The sequence below is a fragment of the Amblyomma americanum genome, chromosome 2 (genome assembly GCF_052857255.1).
Source record: "Amblyomma americanum isolate KBUSLIRL-KWMA chromosome 2, ASM5285725v1, whole genome shotgun sequence".
Classification (NCBI taxonomy): domain Eukaryota; kingdom Metazoa; phylum Arthropoda; class Arachnida; order Ixodida; family Ixodidae; genus Amblyomma; species Amblyomma americanum.
Window position 1 is genome coordinate 176740779 of NC_135498.1, and position 25753 is coordinate 176766531.

Consider the following 25753-nt stretch of genomic DNA (forward strand, 5'->3'; position numbering starts at 1 on the left):
ATCGAGAACATAAGGGAAAAAACCTGAAAGACCCTCCTCACTCCATCAGAGAGACAAAACCCATTACCATGCTTCATTTATTGACGAAATAAATGTACGAAGGCACACAAGAATAGTCACAATGATATTTGAACGCAGAGAAAAGAAACAGTTTAGCCGATTTATAAAAAAGCTTCCGGCAGGGAAGTTTCATCGCTGTTCTAAATTCGCCGTGATCGCCCGGTGTCGTAGGAAAAACCGTAAATGTTCATGGCAGGTCCACATCCTTCCATAGGCTCATGACGTCTGTGCCGGCCGTTGCCTCAGCTATTCGCTCCTTCATTTTTGCGACCTGTTCAAGCGAAAAGTGATTCCTCCAGTCACCTACCTTCGCCTTCCGCACAAAGTCACCCTTCATGGGCGCATTTATAAAATCTAAGTAAGCGCGAAGTCCTTTCTGTAGCTCCGGTCTAACATTGTCCAACAGCTTAGTCTCCTTCAGAATGAGCCTCTGTGGATTGTAATTAAAAATCTTCTTCATGTTTTCAACATTCGTCTTCTCGAGAATGCGTTCAATAAGTTCCGGATTTTCCTTAAGTTTCTTTTCTCGGTCGGGGTCTATGAAGGCAGCAATCTTAACAATATGTTCACGTGTGTTCTCCTTCAGTTCCTCGTAAGTTAAAGAAAAAACGTTCGCGTCGTTCCAGTGTCTGTACCAGGAAAGGACGTTCTCAAAGTAATCTCCAAAATCAACCCGACCTTGAAGAAACAGCTCGAAGAACTCATCAAATGTGCCGTTCTGAAAATTGTACGCCGGCACGTTTCTCGTATGGTAGTAGAAGGAAACACAGACATCATACGGATTTCTTGCTAGATGGATGTATTTGGCCTCGGGTGAATAAGGAGCTTTGCTGAAAGGCAAGTGAGTCTTAAAGGCCGCTGGTCGGGGTGCATAGATGGCGGCATCCCCGCCTCGCATATCCAGAAATGGAATTCGAAGGAAGGGGTCCATTGGGTCGTCCGGATCTGCGGCGTCCATCAAGATGTTGTAGATAATCCGGTGCGTCCAGGAAGACCCGGACTTAGGGTAGCATGTTAAAAACAGGTCGCCTGGTCGCGGCTTGTAGGACATTGTAGAGCGGATTGCATCATCTGAGAAGTGCTTGCCCACGTAGATCCCTTCAATATTTCGAAAAACTTCGGCCGCCATCGCTCGCGCTTTGGGCTCTTCACTCCTGAAAAAGAAAGGAATTGTTGAATATACGCAAATAATATTAAAATCCAGTTGTCACCTGCTTGTGTCTGTGTTGTAAACAAAGAAGACCAAAACAGCTGTCTAAAGAAGAGTATGTTAAAAAGCGGCCAACGAGAGCCAGACTTTTTGCACATGTAATGCACATCTTTCTAAGCCTAGGTGGTTGATTTACCGCGAGCACACTCTAGTAGCTCTTTCTCGGGTCCGGAATTGGCCGCATTATAGAGATACGTTTTAGAATTTTAGCTCGTAAGCACTTTTCAGATGAGTACAAACCCAGAGCAAAAACGTCCGTTGTCAGTTGTCTTGTATGTTCGCAGCTGCCCTAGCGTGAGCACTGAGTCCCGTGGCACCCCGCACTAATTGTCTTCTTTACGTGTCACTAATCAGTGCTTTGATACTTATTCAAATGTAGCAAACATTCTCTGCAGATTTTTACAGTATCCACCAGGGGACTTATTCTATGAGCTGTTTATTTTTCGTTGTCCATTTCGCGTCATTCAGTCCTGTGTCAGTGGTCACTCAGATATAGCCGCGGCTTTCAAGCGTCTGTGGGAAGCTTACTGGCCATTTGGCGGTTAGCGACCAGACGTTACCATTGTCGAAAACTCTATCGGGACGGCTCTATATTGACTCTACTGTTGTGGGGTTGTCGCAGTGCGGGGTAAACGAATTTTCTTCTTGTTGCCCCTCTCTTGTAATCCTGTCACGAAACTTCTTTTGTGCGGCAGGCTCTCCAGTATAGTTGCATTTGTGTTGTGTTGATTTATAGATCACTTTTCATGCGCTTTCTTAGTCCTATGCAATATTCTTTGCATCGTATATTTATTACGTAAAGCTTGTTTTGCTTTGCGAGCCTTAAATTCAGACCCATCCTCGGGCTTGCCTCAAACGAAAGCTAGGAAAGAAACAACCAATTCCTTTTTTTACTTGGTAGCTCGTTCCAGCTAACCTTGTCACGCTGGGTCGACAGCATCTCCGGACAGAACAGCATCATCTACCGCCCCCCCCCCCCCTTCCACACCACACACTGTAGGAATGGTTGGGGACGCACGCCACAAGCGCAGTGTGACCCGTAAGCCAGTTGGGTAGCAATGAAAGAGGTTAAATTACACAGAATAAATTCTGCTAAATGGAGATGTCTAGGCGAAAACAGGATCTGGGTGGAAGTTTAACCAGGATTTTAATGCCACCTAATGCGACAGGAAGCTTACGTATAATCTAGTGGATCGCATTAAACTCGACGTTGTCGTGTATAAGGGACACTTGAAATTAGGCAATAATTGGTCAGCGATAGTTTCATAACTGATAACATTTTTTCATCAAGAACTTCCCTAATAGGCTGATGAGTGTATAAAATATTTCTGCAAAAATTTTTGCGCTCAATCTTCCTAAACTGTGGAAGGCTATAGGCAAAATAAGATCTTCTTTGCTATATAATCTAGATGATAGCTCAGCTTAAAGGTAGTCAAAATATTACAGTTGTCAGCCATTTTTTTTCCTCAGATGCTTGACGTTCGATTTAAATTAGATTGTGTGGACCGATCCGAAGATTTCATCGTTTGGACGTTATTTTTTTCTAAACATAAATGCACTCATCCAGTGATAAGAATTACCTTTAAATAAGGTCCTTAATTCTGATACGTTGGTGCTTCAAATTGTGTCCAAAGTATGTTTCAAGCAATCTGGTATGAATTCATCTCTGCCCATGGAATAATCGTCTAGACACTTGTCTTTAAAAGTAAAAGAGATAAAAGAGAGATATACGCTAGTATACGTACTATCCGAGACGTATACCGGTATATTGCGCACGCGCAGTGGTACTACCCGGCGATGCCCTTGCCACTGCGCATGCGCATCTCCCGTACGTAAAACTGGAATACGTCTCTGTTAGAATGCCTTAAGTATGCTAAATCTCTCTACCGATATAAAAGCTTTAGCAAAGCTCTTATATGCCCTGGGTTATAACAAAGGAAAATACGGAATAACACAGTCGTTCCAGGAACTACAGATCAAGAGATGAACTCTAAGAGTAGGGCACTCTTCTTGGCTCTATGAAGTTCCAAATTTTCCTTCATCCCATCAATGATAGGAAGAATAAATTTGCTACCAATAATGATCTACGTTTCGCTAAACGTGTACAGAAGGTCTTTTAGTCAATGCAGATAATTGATTCGGCAAGTGATGGCCTTACAGTGTAAAAAGAATAGAACTTGCTGATGAGTACGTTGCCTCGATGAAATAGATCTAACGATTATCGAAGTGATCTAACTCTCTGCGATGCCTAAATTTGGAGTATGACGGCTGATACATAGATTGCTGGGTAATCTCAAGAGCGAAATGAGGTTTCTGTTATGACAGCTGCATCCCAGTTATAGATGTGTAATGAATATTTATGCAGGGTCTCTAAAAGCTATTGTCACAGGTGCAAACAAGCGTAGCACAGATCCGTGGTTGGCGCTTAAGCTTGGGAGGATAATTACAACTGCAATCTTTACTCCATTTTTACTCAATATTGTTACTCGATTTTTGCTAAACGTCGACAGAAAATTGTTCACAATTAAATAGTTGCGACAAGATTTCGCCACTTGTTTAATTTTTGTTCTCGGGCCTGAGAATATTGTGTTCGTTAGGGCAACTTGACATCTTTAAGTTTCCTTTTGATGGAGTGTTTTTGAATATCAACATGATTTGAACACAATTAATACTGTCCTTACATTACGGTTTGAAATTTTATTTAAACTTGCCATAATGTTATGCTCGCTACTGAATTTTTCCAGTTTGTAGCCCAGGTTAATACCTTCTTACATTGAAAATTCGCACCAGTAAAGAACTTTATCCATTTGATTCAAAGGCGCGCATTCCACCTTGAACCACTTGCATTGAAGACACTTTCAAGTTTTCATTACAGGACGCAACCTATGGCATTCCGGTCTTGGGCGCTGCAGACATGGTAGGTACCGCAAAATGGTGCTTACGTTATTAAATTCATGGGATCCCTGCGTATATGTGCCGAACATCAGATTTTATTGTTTTATTCGGTCATCCTGCTAAACTATCGGAATATGTTGATAATCTGGTATCAAGACTGCAATGGGTGTTTGTCAGTCTTTCTGATGTGAGGATGTTATCCTGGTGTTTGTGAAAATCGCTCCGTTTTGTTCCGAAGCGCGAAGAGGGTTTTCAAGGTTTTATGTGTGAACTACTATTTTTGAGCTTCTTTAAAATTCTGACAACGAAAAGATTGCATTTCATGGCTAACTTTATGACTTTGTGACAAGGATCATGCGTTCCAGCCAATTATGCACCCTCAGAAAGTGCATGCCTACCAGTGAAGCTGTGCTCTAAAGAACAGGCGTTTTCTCAGATATTTCTCAGAGTAAGTTCCTGCGAGGAATGCCTCTGCTCTTGGAAAATGTCTGTACTCTCAGTTAACAGAGAAATGTGCTCCATTGCTTTCGCGTACTAAAGACGGAAGGTACCGGCGCGTTTGTGCCCCGCAAACATCAGCTTGCAAGGGAAGGTTCAGAAACGCAGCACATTCCCAACAGTTGCGTTAGTCAAGCTTCCATCACTTTGAAGAATAAAAACCTCATTTTCCTGCTCTTCTTTACATGTGCCAGAACATATTACATGCGCCATCCATGACATCGCCTGTTCATACGTGATATTTTCTTATTATAATGCAGTTCCTTTCGAGCGCATGTGCTCTGCTAGCGCCTCTTTATGTTTCCTCATTTTTTTTTGCTTCCCTTCCAGAGCACTTAAAGATGTCCTACCTCAACGGAAATTTTATTCGAACGGCTCTAAATCCTGCTTATGCCTGAAATTTGCCCTGCGCGTGAGCGCGCTAAGAGAATGTGAGTGCAAGTTACGCACCCAATCGGTATGGATGCGCAAATAGCCAAAGGCGCTGCTCATAGGCGGATCTAATTGAACTTCCAAAGCAAGCCATAAATTGTACACTCATTAAATGCGCTTGCGTTTGATAGCAAAAAATCTTTGGGCTGATTCCATCCCTTCCATTCCATCCCTTTAACTTGCGGTAAGGCTTACATAGGCCAAACAGGAAGATGTTTAAATGAAAGGTTATTAGAACACAAGAACGACTTAACGGGGGCGCCATTCAGGAACTTGCCCACACATTGCCGGGTATGTGACAGCAAAAATAAATGCATTCGTAACTTTAAGAAGGCAACTGTCTTGAAAAAACATAACCAAATAACGCGCGAAGTCATTGAAGCAGCCCACATCTCAGGGCTTAAGGAAGGTTGCGTTAGCACCCCTTCTATTTCATTATCTCAAAAAGAAATCACCTTCCTGTCTGGTTTTATCTGATTTTACCCAGTTTTTAGAGGCACACTTCACATGTCGCTTTTTCGTTCTAGCCGTGTTAATTTTTGGCGCTCATCCTTCATTTCGCTATTTTTTTCGTATTCTCGCCGTCTCATGTTTTGGTTTTTTAGCAAAATCGCGCCCTCAACTCTGTTTTGTCACTCGCGCATACTCAACCCTGTTTTTTTTTCATTTTGTTTACACTTGTCACTCATGCTCCATACCTTTCATCTCATTGTATAGTGTGATTCCTGTTATCTTTTGATGCCCTGTAAATCGTGTGGGTCCCAGTTCGTTAGCGTGGCTTGACCACTCCCTCTGGTGGGCTTTTCTTGGTGTGTGTATATAAGTGCGGGTTCAGTTTTCGTTCAAATAAAAGTTGGAAGTTCAGCGCTCTGTACTATCTTCTCCTTCTTCCTTTTTTTTGTTCGCGCTGCTGATACATATGGAGGCATACACGATAATGTGTCCTGCGCCAGTGTAAATCTGGAGGAGCACAGCCACCAGGCAAACGCCACAGGCATCAGTGTGGATCTCTGTGGCAACGAAACGTTCAACGTGGCGCAAAAAGGGTTCTGATGTGAGAATGAATTTTAGCTGCTTGAAAGACGAATCACATTCGGGGGTCCACGCTAACAGCGAGTCCTTATGCAGAAGAGACGTGACGGGCTGTGCAAGGTGCGCCAAACCGGGAACAAAACAGCGGATAAATGACGACAGTCCTGGGAAACTTCGATGGCCTTTTAGGGTTTGTGGGTTTCCAAAATTCCGAACTGCGGCAAGCTTGTTTTGATCAGGCCGGATTCCGTCCTTATCCAAGAGCAATCCCTGATCGAGAGTGTGCCGCTCTCCGAAGTGGCCCTTTTTAGAATTTAAGATCAGTCCACCGTTGCTGTGTTTAGAACGATACGGAAGCGTTAGTTGTGCTCTTGAAATGTCTTGCGAAATATTACATCATCCAAACAGCACGTGCAGATGTCCCATTTTCATCCCCGGAGGATCGTATCCATGAAACGCTAGAACGTCGCAGGCGTACTACACAAGCCGAACTGCATGACATTGAATTCGAAGAGGCTGTCGGGAGTCACGAATACTGTTTTCTGTTGGTTGGATGGATGCATCGGCATTTTCAAATACGGAGATCGGAGATCAACGAACGAGATCTATGCTGCCGACTGCAGACAGTCAACAGCGTCATCAATTCATGGTGAATGGTACACGTCCTTTTTTGTGACCGTATTGAAGCGGCGATAATCGACGAAAAATCGCCATGAATTGTTTTCCTTCCTTACTAGTATTAGGTGCGCGGTTCACCGGCTGCAAGACTCCTTTCTTCAGTGTATCTAGGAGCTGACTGTGAATGATTTTGCTCTTAGCCGTAGGGATTCGATACGGTTTTTTGCGAGTAGGCCTGGCATTCGCTGTATTCATTTTATATTGCATGCGAGAGACTTGAGAAGAAGTAGACACGTGACGGGTAAAGTCGAACGCGTGAGAATGAAGCGCGAGAACGTCCTGCAATGCAAGCCGTTCGGTAGAGGGGAGTGACTTGAACATCTGTTGCAACTGAGCAGAATATTCCGGCGTCTAGGATTCAGCTCGGGCAATTGGAAACGACCGAGACAGTGTTGGTGACATATTCGTGAAATGCCGTGAGTCTAAAGCCAGACGGGAGACGCACTGGATGTGCATAAAGGTTCAGGACCCACACGTACGTGCAACAGCCCGCTGCGTCTCTCAGTGCATGTGGGAAAATACGTTTGTCTTGAACAAATTGGGTGTGTCTGGTTCAATTGTGCTCTGGCAGGTCTCGATGGAATTCGGGACGATTGCACGCGTGGAGGAAAGCTGATGTCTGAGCTGGCAGGTCCACGTCTTGCGCGAGAATAAGCAAGCTGTTGCGACTCTGGGGCGAATCTTCGACTAGCATAGCATAGCATGTTGTCGCACATAAAGTTTGTCGGCTCTAATGTCTATTGTAGCTCCACACTCGCGCAAAAGTCAATACCGATGATTACGTAATGCGTAGGACGTTCAAAAACAATAAATTCTGTCCGAAAAATGTCCCCACCCAGTGCTACAGATTCAGATCAAAAACCTATATGGACTAAAGTTTCACCCCAACATTGCAGATTGTGGTGGGCCAGTCCCGCGCAAACATAACGTTCTGCCCAATGTGTCATCACAGACACAGTCGCACCGGTGTCTGCCAAAGCAACTTTTTTAACATTCTTGATACCCACTGCCACTTTGTTCCTCATCATTAGAATGGGAAGGGGTAACGGCCGCCACCCTTCCTTGGGCCGCGCTACCGCCGTTACCCACTGTATTAACACTGGCACCCAGGCCCATTTGCGCCAACGTCTCTACCACGCGTCAACCGCTAAGCGCCGCATCAATGTAAAAACAGCTGGCCGACATGCTTAAGCGCCACGTGATCCAGCCTTCGTGCAGCCTGCGGGCATTTCCGCTAGTTTTGGTAAAAGACAAAACGACTGTTCCATCCTGTTCTGCGTAGACTAACGCCGTCTGGACAACCTTACACGCGAGGACGTGTGCTCTCTCCCTCATATCGATGACGCTCTCGACAGCCTGCAGGGCGCTGAGTTCTTGTCTTCATTTGATTTGCGCTCCGGTTACTGGTAGGTGCTGATGGCAGAGTCCAATCGCCCAAAACCCGCTTTCGTCACACCTTACAGGCTTTTCGAATTTACTGTCATTCCATTCGTCCTCTGCAGTGCACCCACCTTATACGTACGCATGATGGGCAACATACTCCCAGAGCTCAAACTTCACACTTGCCTTTTGTAACTAGGGCGACGTAATGATCTTTTCCCTGGAGATTTCGTCTCACCTTCAGTGCGTTGAGACTGTTCTTCGATGCCTGGCCGACGCTGGACTTCAGCTCAATTTTAAAAAATGCCGCTTCGGAGCTCAGCGGCTCAATATTCCCGGATATGTCGTGTCAGAGGAGGATGGCCTCCTCCCGTAGCAGGCAAAGTTGGGAGCTGCGGCACAATTTCCGAAGTCTACTTCTGTGAAAGAACTCCGTAGCATCGTCGGCATCTGCTCCTGCCTCCGCCGCTTCCTCCGCATTTTCGCCTTATCACCGACCCCTGAACAAGCTCCTTTCCAGCCATGCCCTTTCGGCTTGTTCGCCAGCCTGTGATGAAGTCTTCACGATTCTCTGTCACCTTCGGACGACTCCACCAATACTGCGTCATTTCGACCCTCGTTCGCCTGCGGAAACCTACACCGATGCCAGCTGCGTTGCCCTCGCTGCTGTACTGGCTCAGCGCAATCTTGGCTTTGACGAATACGTTGCTGCTTACGCGAGCCGACACTAAAAAAGGCTGAAGCCAACTATTCCGTCACCGAGAAGCAGTATTTAGCCATCCTTTGGGTAAGCGTGAAAATTCACGCCTACTTCTACCGGTGCTCTTACGACATTGTCACCGATCACCACACCCTCTGCAGGCTGTCGTTTTTGAAAGTTCCCTTCGGTCGACTCGCGCGTTCTGCTCTGCGACTCCAAGAATACGACATTAACGTTATCAATTGTTCTGGCCGTAAACATGCAGATTCTGATGCCCAATCCCGTTCCCCTCTGCCGTCTGGGTAAATGCCTTTTATATCCGGCCTGCCATCTTTGTCATTTGATCCCACCGATATGGCTTCCGAGCAAAGCAGGGACCCATGGATCGCTTTTCTCTCGAATTTCGTATCTGGCGAATCGTCACGGCCTCCTTCTCGTGCTCTCTGTCGCCAGTCCCACAATTCTCCATCAGAGACGAGCTTCTTTACCGTCGGAACTACCTCCTCGATGGTCGCAAGTGGCTGATTGTCGTTCCGACCCATCTGCGCTCCGCCATTTGCTCCTACTACCACGATGATGCCCAGAGTACCCACGCCAGCTTGTTGAAGACTTTCAACCGCCTACGAAATCGGTTCTACTGGCGCGGGACATACCTTTATGTTCGCCAGTTGATCCAGTGGTGCCTCGAACGCAAGTGCCGCAAAATGCGACCTCAACAACCCGCCACTTCTCTGCACCCGCTGTCCTGCACAGCCCAGCCTTTCGTACGTGTTGGCCCTGACCTCTACGGCCATCTTCCTAGTACGTTAACAGGAAACCACTGGATCAAAGTTGCCATTGATTATCTTACACGCATCGGCAAAACGTTGCCGTTACCAATTATGCCGCCTACCACATTTCTTTCTCCATCCTCTATGGTTTCATTCTTCGCCGTGGTGCTCCAAAAGAGTTGCTGAGTGATAGAGGTCCCGTCGTTTTTCAGAAGTTGTCCTTCACGAATGTAACATCGTTCATTGCACCACTTGCGCCTACAATCCTAAGACAAATGGCATGGTTGAATGTTTTAACCACACCCTCGGCGACATGCTGGCCATGTATGTTGCTTCCGATCACTGCAACTTGAACCGCTGTTTAGCTTTCGTCATTTATGCTTATAATTGCGCTGCCCAAGCCACCACCGGATTCTCTCTATACACTCAAGCCCGAAAACGGCGCGAAAAACAGGACAAGGTAGAGAGAAGCAACACACACAGCTTCTCTCTATCTTGTCCTGTTTTCAGACTTGAATCATTGACCAACTGGCCCAACAATTCTCCCTTTTGCAGATAATCTCAATACATGGCTGCTAAAGGGCGATAGGAAACACGGACAGGTGTTATGTTGCAACCAAAGTTTGTTCGGAAAGACACGAACATATAGAAGGAAAGCGAACAAAAACAAAAAAACAACAGCCAAACATTGGTGCCAATCTTTTTATGTTTTGTGTTAGATTATGTTTAGAACCCCAGCGATGCGGCCAGAAATTCAAACTCCCTATCAGCAAGGAAACCGAAGTTTGGCTGATACGTTTGTCATTATCTGGACGCATATAAAATGATTCCTTGATCTCGCGTACAATTTGGTACGGTGCTTGAAAAGAACCGTAGTTCTCCCAAAGAGCGGACTGCACAGTATCTTTTTTTCTTTGCCATTACTTTTACACGTGCGGCAATGTTTTGGCAAGGTATAAAGGACGTCCCCACCTAAGGATCCTTTAAGGTCTCCTAATCTTTTGTTAATGCACCATCTTGTCTGTTCAATGTATAAGGCACAACCACGACGGCACAAGGAAGGAAAGGTGCTTTGTTCTTGATAGTGCACATGTTTTTTTTTCTTTCTTGTGCATTCTTTGCCTTTCTGTGATCTTCTGAACAGATTGCGCCCAATTTGCTAGGGGCAGAGAAGGCAACATGAACCTTGTAGCGTGCTGCAACGTTCTTAATGCCTTGCGATGTTTGGTGCACATACGGAATCACAGCAACTCTGCGATTTTCTGCAACTAGGGATTTAGACCTTGACCCTGCCTTGACCTGTTTTAACACCCTGTCACTAGGATGCATGATTACATGCTTCGTATACCCGTCTGATATCTGCATCCTCACCTGTGCCTTGACATTTTCATCACTCTCGCGCGCAATGCGCGCAGGACTTCGACATGACTGCTAATATGCACAAGGTTACAATGCCGTTATTGAGAACTTTTGAATGGCCGGACGAGTAACTTAGTAGTGTTTTTTCTCTAGTGTGGCAACCAACAGACATGACCAGGTCGGAAGCAAAACAATATATCTAGAAACTGAAGCGTGTCTTCCTTTCGAATCTCGGCTACAACACTGAGAACTTTGCCAAGTTTTTTAAATATCTTTAAAACATCTACAGTGGTGCGGTGCAGGTTGGATTGAAAAGAAATCGCGAGATAGTCATCTACGTAAATGCAGATTTTTAGATCTAACCCAATTGACTTGTGATGAATGGCTTCGTTTACTTTCGCAAGAAAGATACTCCTGAATGATCGCCCGCGCTAGGAAACTTGCGAAACAAATTAGAGGCGCCGGTTCTTGCATGTCGTACTTCTCTGATATTTTGGAGCACATCGTAAATAATATTCTTATTCGCAGAGCGGATAAAACATGGGAGATCACGCGCTCGTATAGCGCTTCAGACGTTAACGACGTGACTGCATGAGCATTTGTGCATGAGCGCGTACTAAAAATAAATAAACAAACACTTTTGATTTTCTAAACGCCCACAGCGTGTAGAAAGTAGCCGGCTCGACGGCTGTATTAAGGAATGAAACCGCTTGAACGACAGCGTAGTAAAACACACACACAGCGTGAACTTCCTTGAAGCTTGCTGATTTTGACTTGTTGCGTGCAAACGCTACACACTGCATGAGTGCCCATAATGCGTGGCGGAAGATCGAGCATTCGCGTTTGCGAGTAACCTTTCACTGCTTCGTGCGTATCGACCTGTTTTAATTAAGAGATTCTTCGCACATTCGGCTATACTAATGCGCTGCTTTCCTCATACGCCGACGGTTTTGCTTTTCGAGACGGCTCTATATCGTTCCTTCACAGCGCTCCCTAACAAGGCAGTCGTTGCCGGAGCCCGAATCACTCTTTAAGTGCTCTTCAAGGGCGCCGCGTGAATCTCACTCATGCTTTGTTTTCTAACTTTTAAAAGCGTTGTTTTGGGCAGAAGTAACATGTTTGCGATCATATTTACGCTAGCCTAGCATTCAAGCCTCACTTAGCTTTTATGGGGCTTAACACACAAAAGCGACTCAGGCTACGATGTACGCCGTAGTGGAGGGCTACTAAAATAGCGGCTTGCTGGCCAACCTGGATCATCACCAATGACGTCGTGCAAAGTAGGTCTCCGGGTCCGCGCAGGCGTTTCGATAATATCTCTTTCAGCAGAAGACATGCGGATGTCACTGCTCTATTCATTGTGCCTTTTGTATATAATCATCATGACGGGCGACTCACATATAAGTCAAAGGCCCATTTTGTGTTGTACGTACCTGGGTGATGTGTGCTCTGTCTTGTGACTCGTTACCGCTCGTTTTAAAGCCAATGCCAATGCATTTGTCAATGTCAAATAAACTTTTTCTAACCAAGCGGCCGCGGTGACGCAGTGGTTATTGTGCTCGGCAGGGGGTTCAAAAGACCCGGGTTCGATTTAGGCCCCGGCGTTCGCATTTCCATGGAGGCTGTATGATAGAGGCCCATGTACACTGCTATATCAGTGCATGTTAAAGTATCCCAGGTGCTCGAAATTTTCCGGAGCCCTCTACTACGGCGTCCTTTATAGCCTGAGTGGCCTTTGGACGTTAAACAAAAATAACTAACTAGAAAACATGTATGGGTGTCAAGTACAGAAGCTGCACATGAGCTGCTAGGGGTGCAAGAATAATGAGCTCCGGATTATTTTCCACCGTGCAGGCTCCTTTATCGTTCACAAGCATCGCACAAGGCAGCAGCGTTGTTTGCGCTTCTCCCCCACCTCAATGCAGCTACCTGGCTATCTGTTCCATTTAGATTTCGTTAAGTTATAACGAGCAGCCCGGCACCAAAGCCACTGAGAAACGACTTTAGGTCCTTGACTTCCAAAGGAAGTCTTGCAAATCCGATATCGAAATGAATTTGGGCATTTTGCTCGAGGGGATGCTTGTAGCGCGACAAAAAACACAAGGGACAGAGACGAACGGGACAAGCACCACTCTCAACTGGTTTTATTCAAAAAAAAAAACGATCGCAACATTTATACATTTCCCCTTCTCCTTCAAGAACATAATCACCCGATCCCACATGCGAATGACACGCAGATATCATGCTTGAATTAAATCAGTTTATCTAAAAACCTGTACTCGTTAGAAAACATCGTCACCGAAGGGCTGCTGACGCATTCTCACCCTTTCTTTTTGATATGGAACGCCTCAATTAGTTCACGCGTCTGCGCATCTTTGCTTCTGCCAATGACTTCTGTTCTGTTTAAAAATGGTGAGCATTTGCATGACTTGCAGTGAACTACCATATTTGTTCCGCTCCCATTTTCGAGGCGTTTTTCATGCTCGCGCAGGCGATTGTTCAGGCATCGTCCGGACTGGCCAATATACACTTTGCCACATGAAAGTGGAATCTCATAGACAATTCTCACCTTGCAATCAACATATCGGTGTTTATGCCTCATTTCGCAATCCTTTTTTGCTTTTTCCTCATTCACCTTAGGACAAAGGCTTTTGAGCTTGCAGGGCGCTGAAAAAACCACAGGAATTTTGTATTTATTGGCCACTTTTTTCATGTTGTGGGCCACGCTATGCAAATACGGAATCACCTGTGGCCTTACGTTATTCACCTTTTCTCTTCTAACTTTCTTGTTCTTTTGCAGCAATGTTTCTGCGACCATAACCAGCAGGGACAAAGGAAAGCCTGCCGATAGCAGCCTAGAAACTTGGTCATCAAAACTTTCCTGGACAGCATGAATACAAGATTTGTTGATGGCTTCTTGAATGCACATGGTTGCAACGGCTCTTTTTACTGTCTTGGACTGGGCTGAGTCAAACGGCATTATTTCCTTGAGGGCACGAGGCTTATAGCCCCAGCAAGCATGCACATAATTCACAGAAATCTGTAGATCTAAAAACTGCAACTTGTTGTTTAAGGCAACCTCATGAGTGAAGTTAAGCCCCCTTCCAAACTTTCTAAAAGCAGATAAAATTTCCACCACAGTCTCGTGGTAGGTCACAGTTTCTAGTTTTTCTAAAAACACTAAAAAATCGTCAACGTACCTAAACACTTTAATTACTCTTTTCTTGTCTAAAACCTGGTCAAAATCGTGGTCAATAGAAGAGAGAAAAATCTTGCACAACACAGGCGCCACACATGAACCAATACATATGCCACTCTTTTGCACATACGCTCTGCCTTCGAAATTAACCACCGTTGCACCCAGATAAAATTCAAGAAGTGACATGAAGTTTCCAACATTTATGCCAGCTGAATTTTGAAATGCTATCACACCATTCTTTTCAATGCAGTTCTGAACGGAGGTAAACAATTCTTCGTGGGGAACAGAATAATAAAGGTCTTCAACGTCTATGGAGAACATGCTGCCAATTGAACGGTTGTCTTGTAGAAAACTAGCTATGACATGCGAATTCCTGGTCTCAAAAGGATCTTTAACACAGAGAGGGTTCAAGTTTCTGAGGTGGTAGTGGCTCAGCATTTGCTGCCAAGTGTGTCGTTCACTCACGATACTCCTGAAAGGTATTCCCGGTTTATGAGTCTTAGCAGTGAAAAATATTTTTAGGCTATTCTCATTGCAATCTGCTATGCTTTTTGCAAGCTTATTCAGCTCAAATTTGGTGCACAGAGAAACAGCTGCGGTCTTTACCTTAGCAAGCTTACGTTTCGTGGCAATGAAGTTCTTCTTGACGGTCCACATGGCTTTTTCGTTGTACATCCCCGCTGTGAGCACTACGAAACCTCCTTCCTTGTCACTCTGCAGGATTCGAAGGGAATTGTCTTTGAAATAGGCCACAACATCGCGCACCGAGTCCTTACGCCGCACCGCGTTCTTTGAAACAGTTCTAGAGAGGCTGTCCACACCGTCGAGAAGGCATCGTTCTTGGTCCTCGGATTCTGCTCTGGAAGCTAAGCGCCTGTTCAACGACAGGAGCTCAGGGGCGCTGGTTCTTGGTTCTTTACTGTACTTGGGTCCCTTTTCGATTAAACTTTTCACCTGGTCCGTGAGGTGTACTCCGTCAAGTGTCCTCAGTCCTGCCTTCTCCACAGGATTCTTGGGTAACTTGGTTAGGTGCAACAAAATGCACCTCCACCAGAATTCTGTCGCCTGGCCGGCAAGCTTCCTAGATGAACGTAGCTTGGCTTCAGCCATATTTTCCGGGAACCTGGAGTAGCAGGCAACGCGTAGAAGGTCGTAGTACAGCCTCACCTGTCTCCACAACTCAGACCGCAGGATTCTGCACAGGCGCTTCACATGACGCACAGAAGGCAGTACACTCCCAAACCAGGCAGCCAACTCTACCGGCACCAGCCCTTTTCGTATGCAATAGGCCAGTCGTCTTGCTTTGCATGTCGTCCAAGCGATGTGGGTGATTAACACCGTATCTTGACATGGAGAAGAGGAGATGAAAGAAGGGCCCACTGTACTAGAAATGAAGTTCAATAAAACATTTTGCTGGGCGAGTTGGTTCATTTTGCTCGAGGGGATGCTTGTAGCGCGACAAAAAACACAAGGGACAGAGACGAACGGGACAAGCACCACTCTCAACTGGTTTTATTCAAAAAAAAAAAACGATCGCAACATTTATACATTTCCCCTTCTCCTTCAAGAACATAATCACCCGATCCCACATGCGAATGACACGCAGATATCACGCTTGAATCAAATCACTTTATCTAAAAACCTGTACTCGTTAGAAAACATCGTCACCGAAGGGCTACTAACGCATTCCCACCCTTTCTTTTGGATATGGAACGCCTCAATTAGTTCACGCGTCTGCGCATCTTTGCTTCTGCCAATGACCTCTGTTCTGTTTAAAAATGGTGAGCATTTTCATGACTTTCAGTGAACTACCATATTTGTTCCGCTCCCAATTTCGAGGCATTTTTCATGCTCGCGAAGGCACTTGTTCAGGCATCGTCCGGACTGGCCAATATACACTTTGCCACATGAAAGTGGAATCTGATAGACAATTCCCACCTTGCAATCAACATATCGGTGTTTATGCCTCGTTTCGCAATCCTTTTTTGCTTTTTGCTCATTCACCTTGGGACAAAGGCTTTTGAGCTTGCAGGGCGCTGAAAAAACCACAGGAATTTTGTATTTATTCGCCACTTTTTTAATGTTGTGGGCCACGCGATGCAAATACGGAATCACCTGTGGCCTTACGTTATTCACCTTTTCTCTTCTAACTTTCTTGTTCTTTTGCAGAAATGTTTCTGCGACCATAACCAACAGGGACAAAGGAAAGCCTGCCGATAGCAGCCTAGAAACTTGGTCATCAAAACTTTCCTGGACAGCATGAATACAAGATTTGTTGATGGCTTCTTGAATGCACATGGTTGCAACGGCTCTTTTTTTTTGTTGATGGCATTCAAGAAGCCATCAACAAATGTTGTATTCATGCTGTCCAGGAATGTTTTGATGACCAAGTTTCTAGGCTGCTATCGGCAGGCTTTCCTTTGTCCCTGTTGGTTATGGTCGCAGAAACATTGCTGCAAAAGCACAAGAAAGTTAGAAGAGAAAAGGTGAATAACGTAAGGCCACAGGTGATTCCGTATTTGCATCGCGTAGTTCACTGCAAGTCATGCAAATGCTCACCATTTTTAAACAGAACAGAGGTCATTGGCAGAAGCAAAGATGCGCAGACGCGTGAACTAATTGAGGCGTTCCATATCAAAAAGAAAGGGTGGGAATGCGTCAGCAGCCCTTCGGTGACGATGTTTTCTAACGAGTACAGGTTTTTAGATAAACTGATTTGATTCAAGCGTGATATCTGCGTGTCATTCGCATGTGGGATCGGGTGATTATATTCTTGAAGGAGAAGGGGAAATGTATAAATGTTGCGATCGTTTTGTTTTTTTTTGAATAAAACCAGTTGAGAGTGGCGCTTGTCCCGTTCGTCTCTGTTCCTTGTGTTTTTTGTCGCGCTACAAGCATCCCCTCGAGCAAAATGAACCAACTCGCCCAGCAAAATGTTTTATTGAACTTCATTTCTAGTACAGTGGGCCCTTCTTCTTTCATCTCCTCTTCTTCATGTCAAGATACGGTGTTAATCACCCACATCGCTTGGACGACATGCAAAGCAAGACGACTGGCCTATTGCATTCGAAAAGGGCTGGTGCCGGTAGAGTTGGCTGCCTGGTTTGGGAGTGTACTGCCTTCTTTGCGTCATGTGAAGCGCCTGTGCAGAATCCTGTTTTCTGAGTTGTGGAGACAGGTGAGGCTGTACTACGACCTTCTACGCGTTGCCTGCTACTCCAGGTTCCCGGAAAATATGGCTGAAGCCAAGCTACGTTCATCTAGGAAGCTTGCTGGCCAGGCGACGGAATTCTGGTGGAGGTGCATTTTGTTGCACCTAACCAAGTTACCCAAGAATCCTGTGGAGAAGGCAGGACTGAGGACACTTGACGGAGTACACCTCACGGACCAGGTGAAAAGTTTAATCGAAAAGGGACCCAAGTACAGTAAAGAACCAAGAACCAGCGCCCCTGAGCTCCTGTCGTTAAACAGGCGCTTAGCTTCCAGAGCAGAATCCGAGGACCAAGAACGATGCCTTCTCGACGGTATGGACAGCCTCTTTAGAACTGTTTCAAAGAACGCGGTGCGGCGTAAGGACTCGGTGCGCGATGTTGTGGCCTATTTCAAAGACAATTCCCTTCGAATCCTGCAGAGTGACAAGGAAGGAGGTTTCGTAGTGCTCACAGCGGGGATGTACAACGAAAAAGCCATGTGTGCCGTCAAGAACTTCATTGCCACGAAACGTAAGCCTGCTAAGGTAAAGACCGCAGCTGGTTCCCTGTGCACCAAATTTGAGCTGAATAAGCTTGCAAAAAGCATAGCAGATTGCATTGAGAATAGCCTAAACTTTTTTTTTCACTGCTAAGACTCATAAACCGGGAATACCTTTCAGGAGTATCGTGAGTGAACGACACACTTGGCAGCAAATGCTGAGCCAGTTCCTCCTCAGAAACTTGAACCCTCTCTGTGTCAAAGATCCTTTTGAGACCAGGAATTCGCATGTCATAGCTAGTTTTCTACAAGACAACCGTTCAATTGGCAGCATGTTCTCCATAGACGTTGAAGACCTTTATTATTCTGTTCCCCACGAAGAATTGTTTACCGCCGTTCAGAACTGCACTGAAGAGAATGGTGTGATAGCATTTCAAAATTCAGCTGGCATAAATGTTGGAAACTTCATGTCACTTCTTGAATTTTATCTGGGTGCAACGGTGGTTAATTTCGAAGGCAGAGCGTATGTGCAAAAGAGTGGCATATGTATTGGTTCATGTGTGGCGCCTGTGTTGTGCAAGATTTTTCGCTCTTCCGTTGACCGCGATTTAGACCAAGTTTTAGACAAGAAAAAAGTAATTAAAGTGTTTAGGTACGTTGACGATTTTTTAGCGTTTTTAGAAAAAACTAGAAACTGTGACCTAACACGAGACTGTGGTGGAAATTTTATCTGCTTTTAGAAAGTTTGAAAGGGGGCTTAGCTTCACTCATGAGGTTGCCTTAGACAAGTTGCAGTTTTTAGATCTACAGATTTCTGTGAATTATGTGCATGCTTGCTGGGGCTATAAGCCTCGTGCCCTCAAGGAAATAATGCCGTTTGACTCAGCCCAGTCCAAGACTGTAAAAAGAGCCGTTGCAACCATGTGCATTCAAGAAGCCATCAACAAATCTTGTATTCATGCTGTCCAGGAAAGTTTTGATGACCAAGTTTCTAGGCTGCTATCGGCAGGCTTTCCTTTGTCCCTGCTGGTTATGGTCGCAGAAACATTGCTGCAAAAGAACAAGAAAGTTAGAAGAGAAAAGGTGAATAACGTAAGGCCACAGGTGATTCCGTTTTTGCATCGCGTGGCCCATAACATGAAAAAAGTGGCGAATAAATACAAAATTCCTGTGGTTTTTTCAGCGCCCTGCAAGCTCAAAAGCCTTTGTCCTAAGGTGAATGAGGAAAAAGCAAAAAAGGATTGCGAAACGAGGCATAAACACCGATATGTTGATTGCAAGGTGGGAATTGTCTATCAGATTCCACTTTCATGTGGCAAAGTGTATATTGGCCAGTCCGGACGATGCCTGCGCGAGCATGAAAAATCCCTCGAAAATGGGAGCGGAACAAATATGGTAGTTCACTGCAAGTCATGCAAATGCTCACCATTTTTAAACAGAACAGAGGTCATTGGCAGAAGCAAAGATGCGCAGACGCGTGAACTAATTGAGGCGTTCCATATCAAAAAGAAAGGGTGGGAATGCGTCAGCAGCCCTTCGGTGACGATGTTTTCTAACGAGTACAGGTTTTTAGATAAACTGATTTGATTCAAGCGTGATATCTGCGTGTCATTCGCATGTGGGATCGGGTGATTATGTTCTTGAAGAAGAAGGGGAAATGTATAAATGTTGCGATCGTTTTTTTTTTAATAAAACCAGTTGAGAGTGGCGCTTGTCCCGTTCGTCTCTGTCCCTTGTGTTTTTTGTCGCGCTACAAGCATCTCCTCGAGCAAAATGAACCAACTCGCCCAGCAAGATGTTTTATTGAATTTGGGCATATTTTTTATTTTTGTACCCTTCCTTACTTTTCGTTCGAGGTGTCCTGGGTAGCTTGGCCGGAGTTTATTCTAAATAACTAAGAGGAAATTACGTGATTAGTAAGCGATTTAAGATGTGAAAAAGTTCTTTTCAAGACCACATCAAGAACGTGGAGGTGACGCTTGGGTCGTAATACATACCGCCTGCTGCTGCACACGCTTTGTAACTGTAATACCTCAATTGAGCCATCTTTCATAGCATACGACACGTGGAACTCATCCCAACGCCTTAAAAATTGTAGGCATAGCTGATAGCGGCAATAGTAAAGTAGTGCATGAATACTTACCTGCTGTGTCTTCCAGTTTCTCGCGCTGCGAGAAGATTAGTGCACTAGGAGGAACAGCAGCGGACGTTATTTATCCAGGCTATGGGACCTGTTCACATCAGAAACCAGCTGCGACCAGTGTCCCAACCGCTATTTTTGCGGTTTTCTTCCCTAGCGATGAATACACTAAATGCGCACAAAAAGAGGACGATCACCTACCTGCTGTTTCTTTGTTTTTCGCTAGTTGAGAGGTAAAGAGAATTTTATGCGTCGACATGTCGCCCAACGGAGGCTCCATTGGCCCATTCTTTCCCGCGGAACAAACCAATTTATACCTCTTGTAGTTTTGAACCTACGGGAATTTGTTTTCCCCGCAGCGCTATGGAGCTATCTAACCAAGGAGGCAGCCCTTTATGAGGCGTCTCTGCAAAGAGTGCTATTTTCATCAGACCATCATTCATATAAACTATGTGAAATTAAATATGCAGTGTTCGATTCTGTTACATACAAATAATGAAATTCAAATACAAAACTATTATTGCTGCATATCATCGTCAAGTGACGTGTGGTCTGCGCTTGCTGCTTCGCGATGTGAGCACTGTGAGTGTCCTATGCATGACTGTCACTGAATGCGTTTACCACAGCCGCGGAGTTGTTACTGAATGCACACAAACAACCGCAGTAGCATATAATTGATTGATTGGTTCGATGTGTGAAGGAGATCAAGCGTACCATTAGCCACAAATTTGACTGGATTCGGATGCACGGCAAAGTATTTCGAAGCAGCCACTCAAGAAAATCGTTTGAGCTTTTAGTTTTGCTTATGAAGTTTTAGCGTCCCAAAGGTACGCAGGCTTTGGGGAATGACGTGGTGGAGGACTCCTATAATTTAAACCACCTGCGGTTCTTTAAGGAGAACTCCGGTGATTTTTCGATGGTCACAGATGTCCATAAGATTTCCACACTTCTTCTCCGTGTCAAGATTGTGTGTGCCAAACTCTATTTCAGAAATTAATTTTAAACATAATCCACCACACTCCCGACTTTCGTCGACCAACAGGAGTTTTCTGCGGCCAATCCTGTGCTCGATTAAGTTCCAGATTGGCAAGTAGCGTGGAGCAGACGATAGCAATAATGCAGCGGCCCTACTCGGCACGGCTTGTTACCGAAAAGACTGAAGTCAGTGGGGCTTCGAGCAATAGATGTGGGCTCGCCTGTAGACTTACGGTTTATGCTGACGCTTAGCGCGGCCTGGCACCAGGCTGGGGGACGGCAGTCCTACTCGGAACAGCCTCTCAAAACACAGACTAGCGGCGATCTGCTTCCCGCACCACCGAAATGTCGTGGGTTAACTTTGTAGTTTTAGCTGGCACTTGGTTCATTGAGGTCTTTGGAGTAATGAGTGGCAGCTGGAGCTGTCTTGTGGGATGTACGAATCACACCGCGAAGAAAAAAGTGATTTATCAAAGAATTCCCAACGAGCAAGAGGTGCTCGACAAATGGATGCATTCTATCCGGCGCCTCAACTGGTCCCAGAATTGGTGAACTGAACCCCTGTGTGCTCGGAACATTTCACGTGAGGCTGCTGCCAAGACGAGATGCTTCTGTTGGAGGAGTTTGGTCTCGGAGTAGCAGGCGGTGGTTGAACCCGGACGCTGCGCCTAAGCTGTCCGAGGACGCGACGCCTGCTAAAACGCCGACAGATCAAGGGTCAGCGATCAAGATGCAGCTAGCACAGGCAAGTATATTACAATGTGTCTTCTTTTAGCAATTAAACACGACTTCCTAGAATTACACCAAGATGATTATTGATATCAACGCAACAAGGGGGAATACGGGCCGGAAGTAACGTTAAGTCACCATCACAATCGCAGCATCGGTTTTTGACGCGATATGCCCTTTGCATCAAGGTGTCAGGGTGTATATATGACTATAAATAAATATTTAGAGGGCGTATAAATGAATATTTGGCTCTCGTAATGGGGCGCGTTACTGTTGTCATTAGGGTGTTTCAGGTAACTGGGGTTTTTATAACTGGAACTGGCGTCGGGTTATGTCCACCATCTTGCGTTCAAAGTACAACAATGGGAACTGCAGGTGGTGCCAGATGCAGGCGATCCTGGACAGGAAACTGTGCATAGAGCTACCGGCGATAGCACAGCCTTTCGTTTCTTAGCGAAGGGCATTCTCTGCGTGCGCACCTGTAAGGGCAGCGTAGAGTTTATTAATTTATACTTTGGAACGTTTTATAATCCGAAACAAGTGAGGGCTTGCAAGTCGTGTCGAAGTGCGATGCGCAGTGTTCGCTCTGCATAGCCGCGCTTGGACCTCTATTATCGCGGTGGGTCGTCGGCAAGGGGCGAATCGTTTGCGCCAAAACTTATTATCGAATAGGCGCTGTAACTGCCTGATGAAATTGAGGAACAATCGCTGATTTTCGATGTTCCCTGACTTAAGCCGCTCTCACAGGGATTCACTTTTCGCGCAGGGCGGCAGCAAACGCATAGATCTCGCTTACCAAGCTGCGTCATCATCACTGACGTTAGGCAAATTAACTCTCAGGGCCCGGCGCGGAAGTTATAATTTTGATTCAAGACGTTTGCATCTTTAAATTATATTTGGCGTGCTGTAAAAAATGAAGTCGCGTACTGTCATAAGAAAGCCTTAGGCACTATAAATCCACTATTTGTTCAGTAACCCAGAAAATCACCGGAGTTCGCCTTTAACGGGCATTACATAGCACACTGTAATCATGAGGCTCTAGCCTTTCACCTCCATCGAAATGCGACCGCCGCGGCCGGGTTCGAACCCGCCGCTGTCGTGTCACCAAGACAAGTAGCATAACCGCTCAGCCACCACGGCTGCCAAATCGCTTGAAAAGCCTTAACGTGTTTCAGCATGAGCACGCTGCGAGCGCTGGTCACATAACCACAGCATTTGGTAGCGAGGCGGCGCAACAATAAGTTTTTTATTCGAAAACATGCATCCCGCAAACTGTAGTGGCTAATAGTAAGTAAGTTCTCTATTCCAAGCATGCGCACATACTTGACGGGAAGGTCAAAAGGCATAGTAAGCCTGATGAGGCCCGTTCTCCGTGGTGCACCTGACACAGCAACTGAGCGTAACATGTAACATATAAGCGTAACATGTAACATATAAATTAGCACAAACGAATTACAATGACAAGCTTACCATAGACACGTAAATAAATGTCACAAAATAAGTAGTCATTTACATTATTGATTAGCAACATTTTTACGAGTGAAGTTTATGAGGGTAGTGCTAAAAGCATTTCTGTAAATTTTTTCCTAAATAAGCGCTCATTTCTGTATTTGTGGATGAGAACTTTTATATGTTTGCTAGAATTTAGAAGAACTGTTATTTGGTATAGCGTAGTTTGAGAGCCATAATTTGTTCTTAATCTGGGCTGCCTGATACAATAATCTCTTAGCTGGTATTTTTGGTGTTGGTCAGTGTGCATACTTTGAAACATACTTTGTATTACTGTCTTGTCTTAGATCTCCGTTTTGAATTCACTCCTTTGAAATGGCCCATACTGGAGGTATAATGTCCAGAGTAGCCTTGATTTGCCCGGCAGTTTTAAAATGCGTATATATCTGTCTATAATTTTGATTCAGATTGCTGCGTGCGCCGTCATGACAACGTAAACAATGCGAAAGTATTCTATTCCAGAAGCAGCTGTAAATTGATGCAATGAAATCCTGAAATTGTGAGTAATTACGTATAACAAAACAGAAGCATAGAGGGCTAATGTATATATTTTAGATACGCTTACTAGGTCTCCAACAGACTGAGTTCGACTCGCCCGCCTATAAAAGTTGACAAAGTTCATTCACAGCCACTTGTCACCGAAAGCACCACAAAGCCTGTCAAACTCAAAATATTTCGTTCACTCTCGGCTGAGAAAGGAAAATACTTGAATGCTGGCTGCATAAACCGGTTTGCCACCTAATTTTAGCCAACGTTTGGGTGTGCCAGCTAACCTTACCCAAAATTAACACCTGCGATCGAGCAGCATTCTGTGCGGATAATAGTGTTTATGGTGGTTCGAGCTAGCGGTACGCCGACCAGTCTTGAGTCTGATATCTGGTATCTTTGCGCCCTGCGCCATACTTTCGTTGATGCTAGTGAGTTCTCTGTATCCCGGAAGACACAACTCCTCATCGACGGGTGGATGCGCTCCTTAGTGCTTGGTCCTCCGCATGACTGCCGCGACAAAGCGTTCACGTTCTTTTCCAAGTCTCTTTTTTTTTGCGCAAAAACCGCATTCCGATGCCATGGATACACCCCGAGCAAAATCACGCGATGTTTGTTGGTTTGCTCCCAGTGAAAGAAATTATATCCACGACTCGGATTTCAGTTCGCGCCAGCGCGAAGAGAACACGCCTTTCTGTTACTGCAACACACTCTCACGCTGGGATTTGCACATAGGCTTCTTCATCAGCTGATGCTACTATCAAACTAATATTCACGGTTTGAGCTATGTGGAGGTAGTGTCAAAGAGATGTGCGCTGCATGCGTTGGTGAGAACAATGTTGTGGCAGAAATACGGCTCAAAAGCGATAGGCGCTGCCGTTGACAATATAGCTGGAGAAACGCGGCATTGCAGCATAGGCCGACGGCGTACATAGGGTAAACTGGCATTGAAGATGAAAGGTTTGAAGACACACACAACAGGCCGCTTAGGTCAGTCGACACCGCAATAACACTATGAACTACGTGGCGGTGGTGCCTGCTTGCAAAAGCTTTGCTTTCGCACAATGTTTCGTCCTTAGCAATGCTAAACCGCCAGCTATATTTTTTTTCCTTTTCGCGTGTTTGGTAGGTCTACTTTGAAATAAATATTAACACATTATTAGTTTTGCTCTTCCGTTATATCCTGGTATATCAAGAATCCTTGGCTGAAGTTAGCTTGTCATGTGGTATTGGTTGTCACATTTCACTGGCTCTAAAGCAAGCTGCTAGAGAGCGGTTTTCCGCGCGCACCACATCTGTCAATAGGGACCGGCAGAGTTGAAGACACTACAGAAACTACCCGCGAAAATGTTTTAATGGGACATTTTTCCCACGCTCATGTGGTCATGTTTTCTGCCTCAACAAACCGAGCTGGTCTTTGCCTTTTTCGCAGATATTCTGGCCTTCTTCTAGTCGTTTACCGGCGATATCTTTAATTTTAGGGTCTCGCAAAATATCTTTGCCAGAGAAGGAAGGAAGGAAAACGTTTATTGAGCTCTAGAGAGTAGGTGAGGAATTTTGCGGAGTCAGATGGTGTCTTCCATCATCTTAGCAATGGTCGTTTACCCCTAGTTCAGGGCTCCGCTGGATGCCGCTGCCAGCTGTGCTCGCCGGATCAGTCCAAGTTGGACGTCCTGATGGTCGCTGGAGAGCACTCCGCCCCATTGCTCCGCACTCAGGTTTGGTATTTTTGGTGCCACCTCTATTTTCTGGCAGGCCCACGTTATGTGATAGAGTGTTGGTGTTTCATGGCACCATGGACATTTGTCTGTGTATTGTGTGGGTTGTATTTTGTTGAGCGTATTTAGATTCGGGTATGAGCCCGTCTGCAGCAGCCTCCAGGCGACGGCGTCTTGCCTGAAGAGAGATTTTTCTGGGGGGAGGGGGGTACCGTTTCCTCCAGCCCTTGTAGAGGTTTAAGATCGCCGAGTAATCTCTAGGGACAGGTTCGGCTTCCTCGAGGTTGCTTGTG

General features: G+C 45.4%; 1 protein-coding gene across 1 annotated transcript; it reads right to left on the reverse strand.

The window, feature by feature from the left end:
- Positions 1-247: 247 nt before the first annotated feature.
- On the reverse strand, positions 248-1189 carry LOC144119309 (amine sulfotransferase-like). The gene has a single exon (XM_077651970.1). It carries the CDS (start codon positions 1187-1189, stop codon positions 248-250), a length of 942 nt encoding a protein of 313 aa, XP_077508096.1.
- Between the last annotated feature and the right edge of the window lie 24564 nt (positions 1190-25753).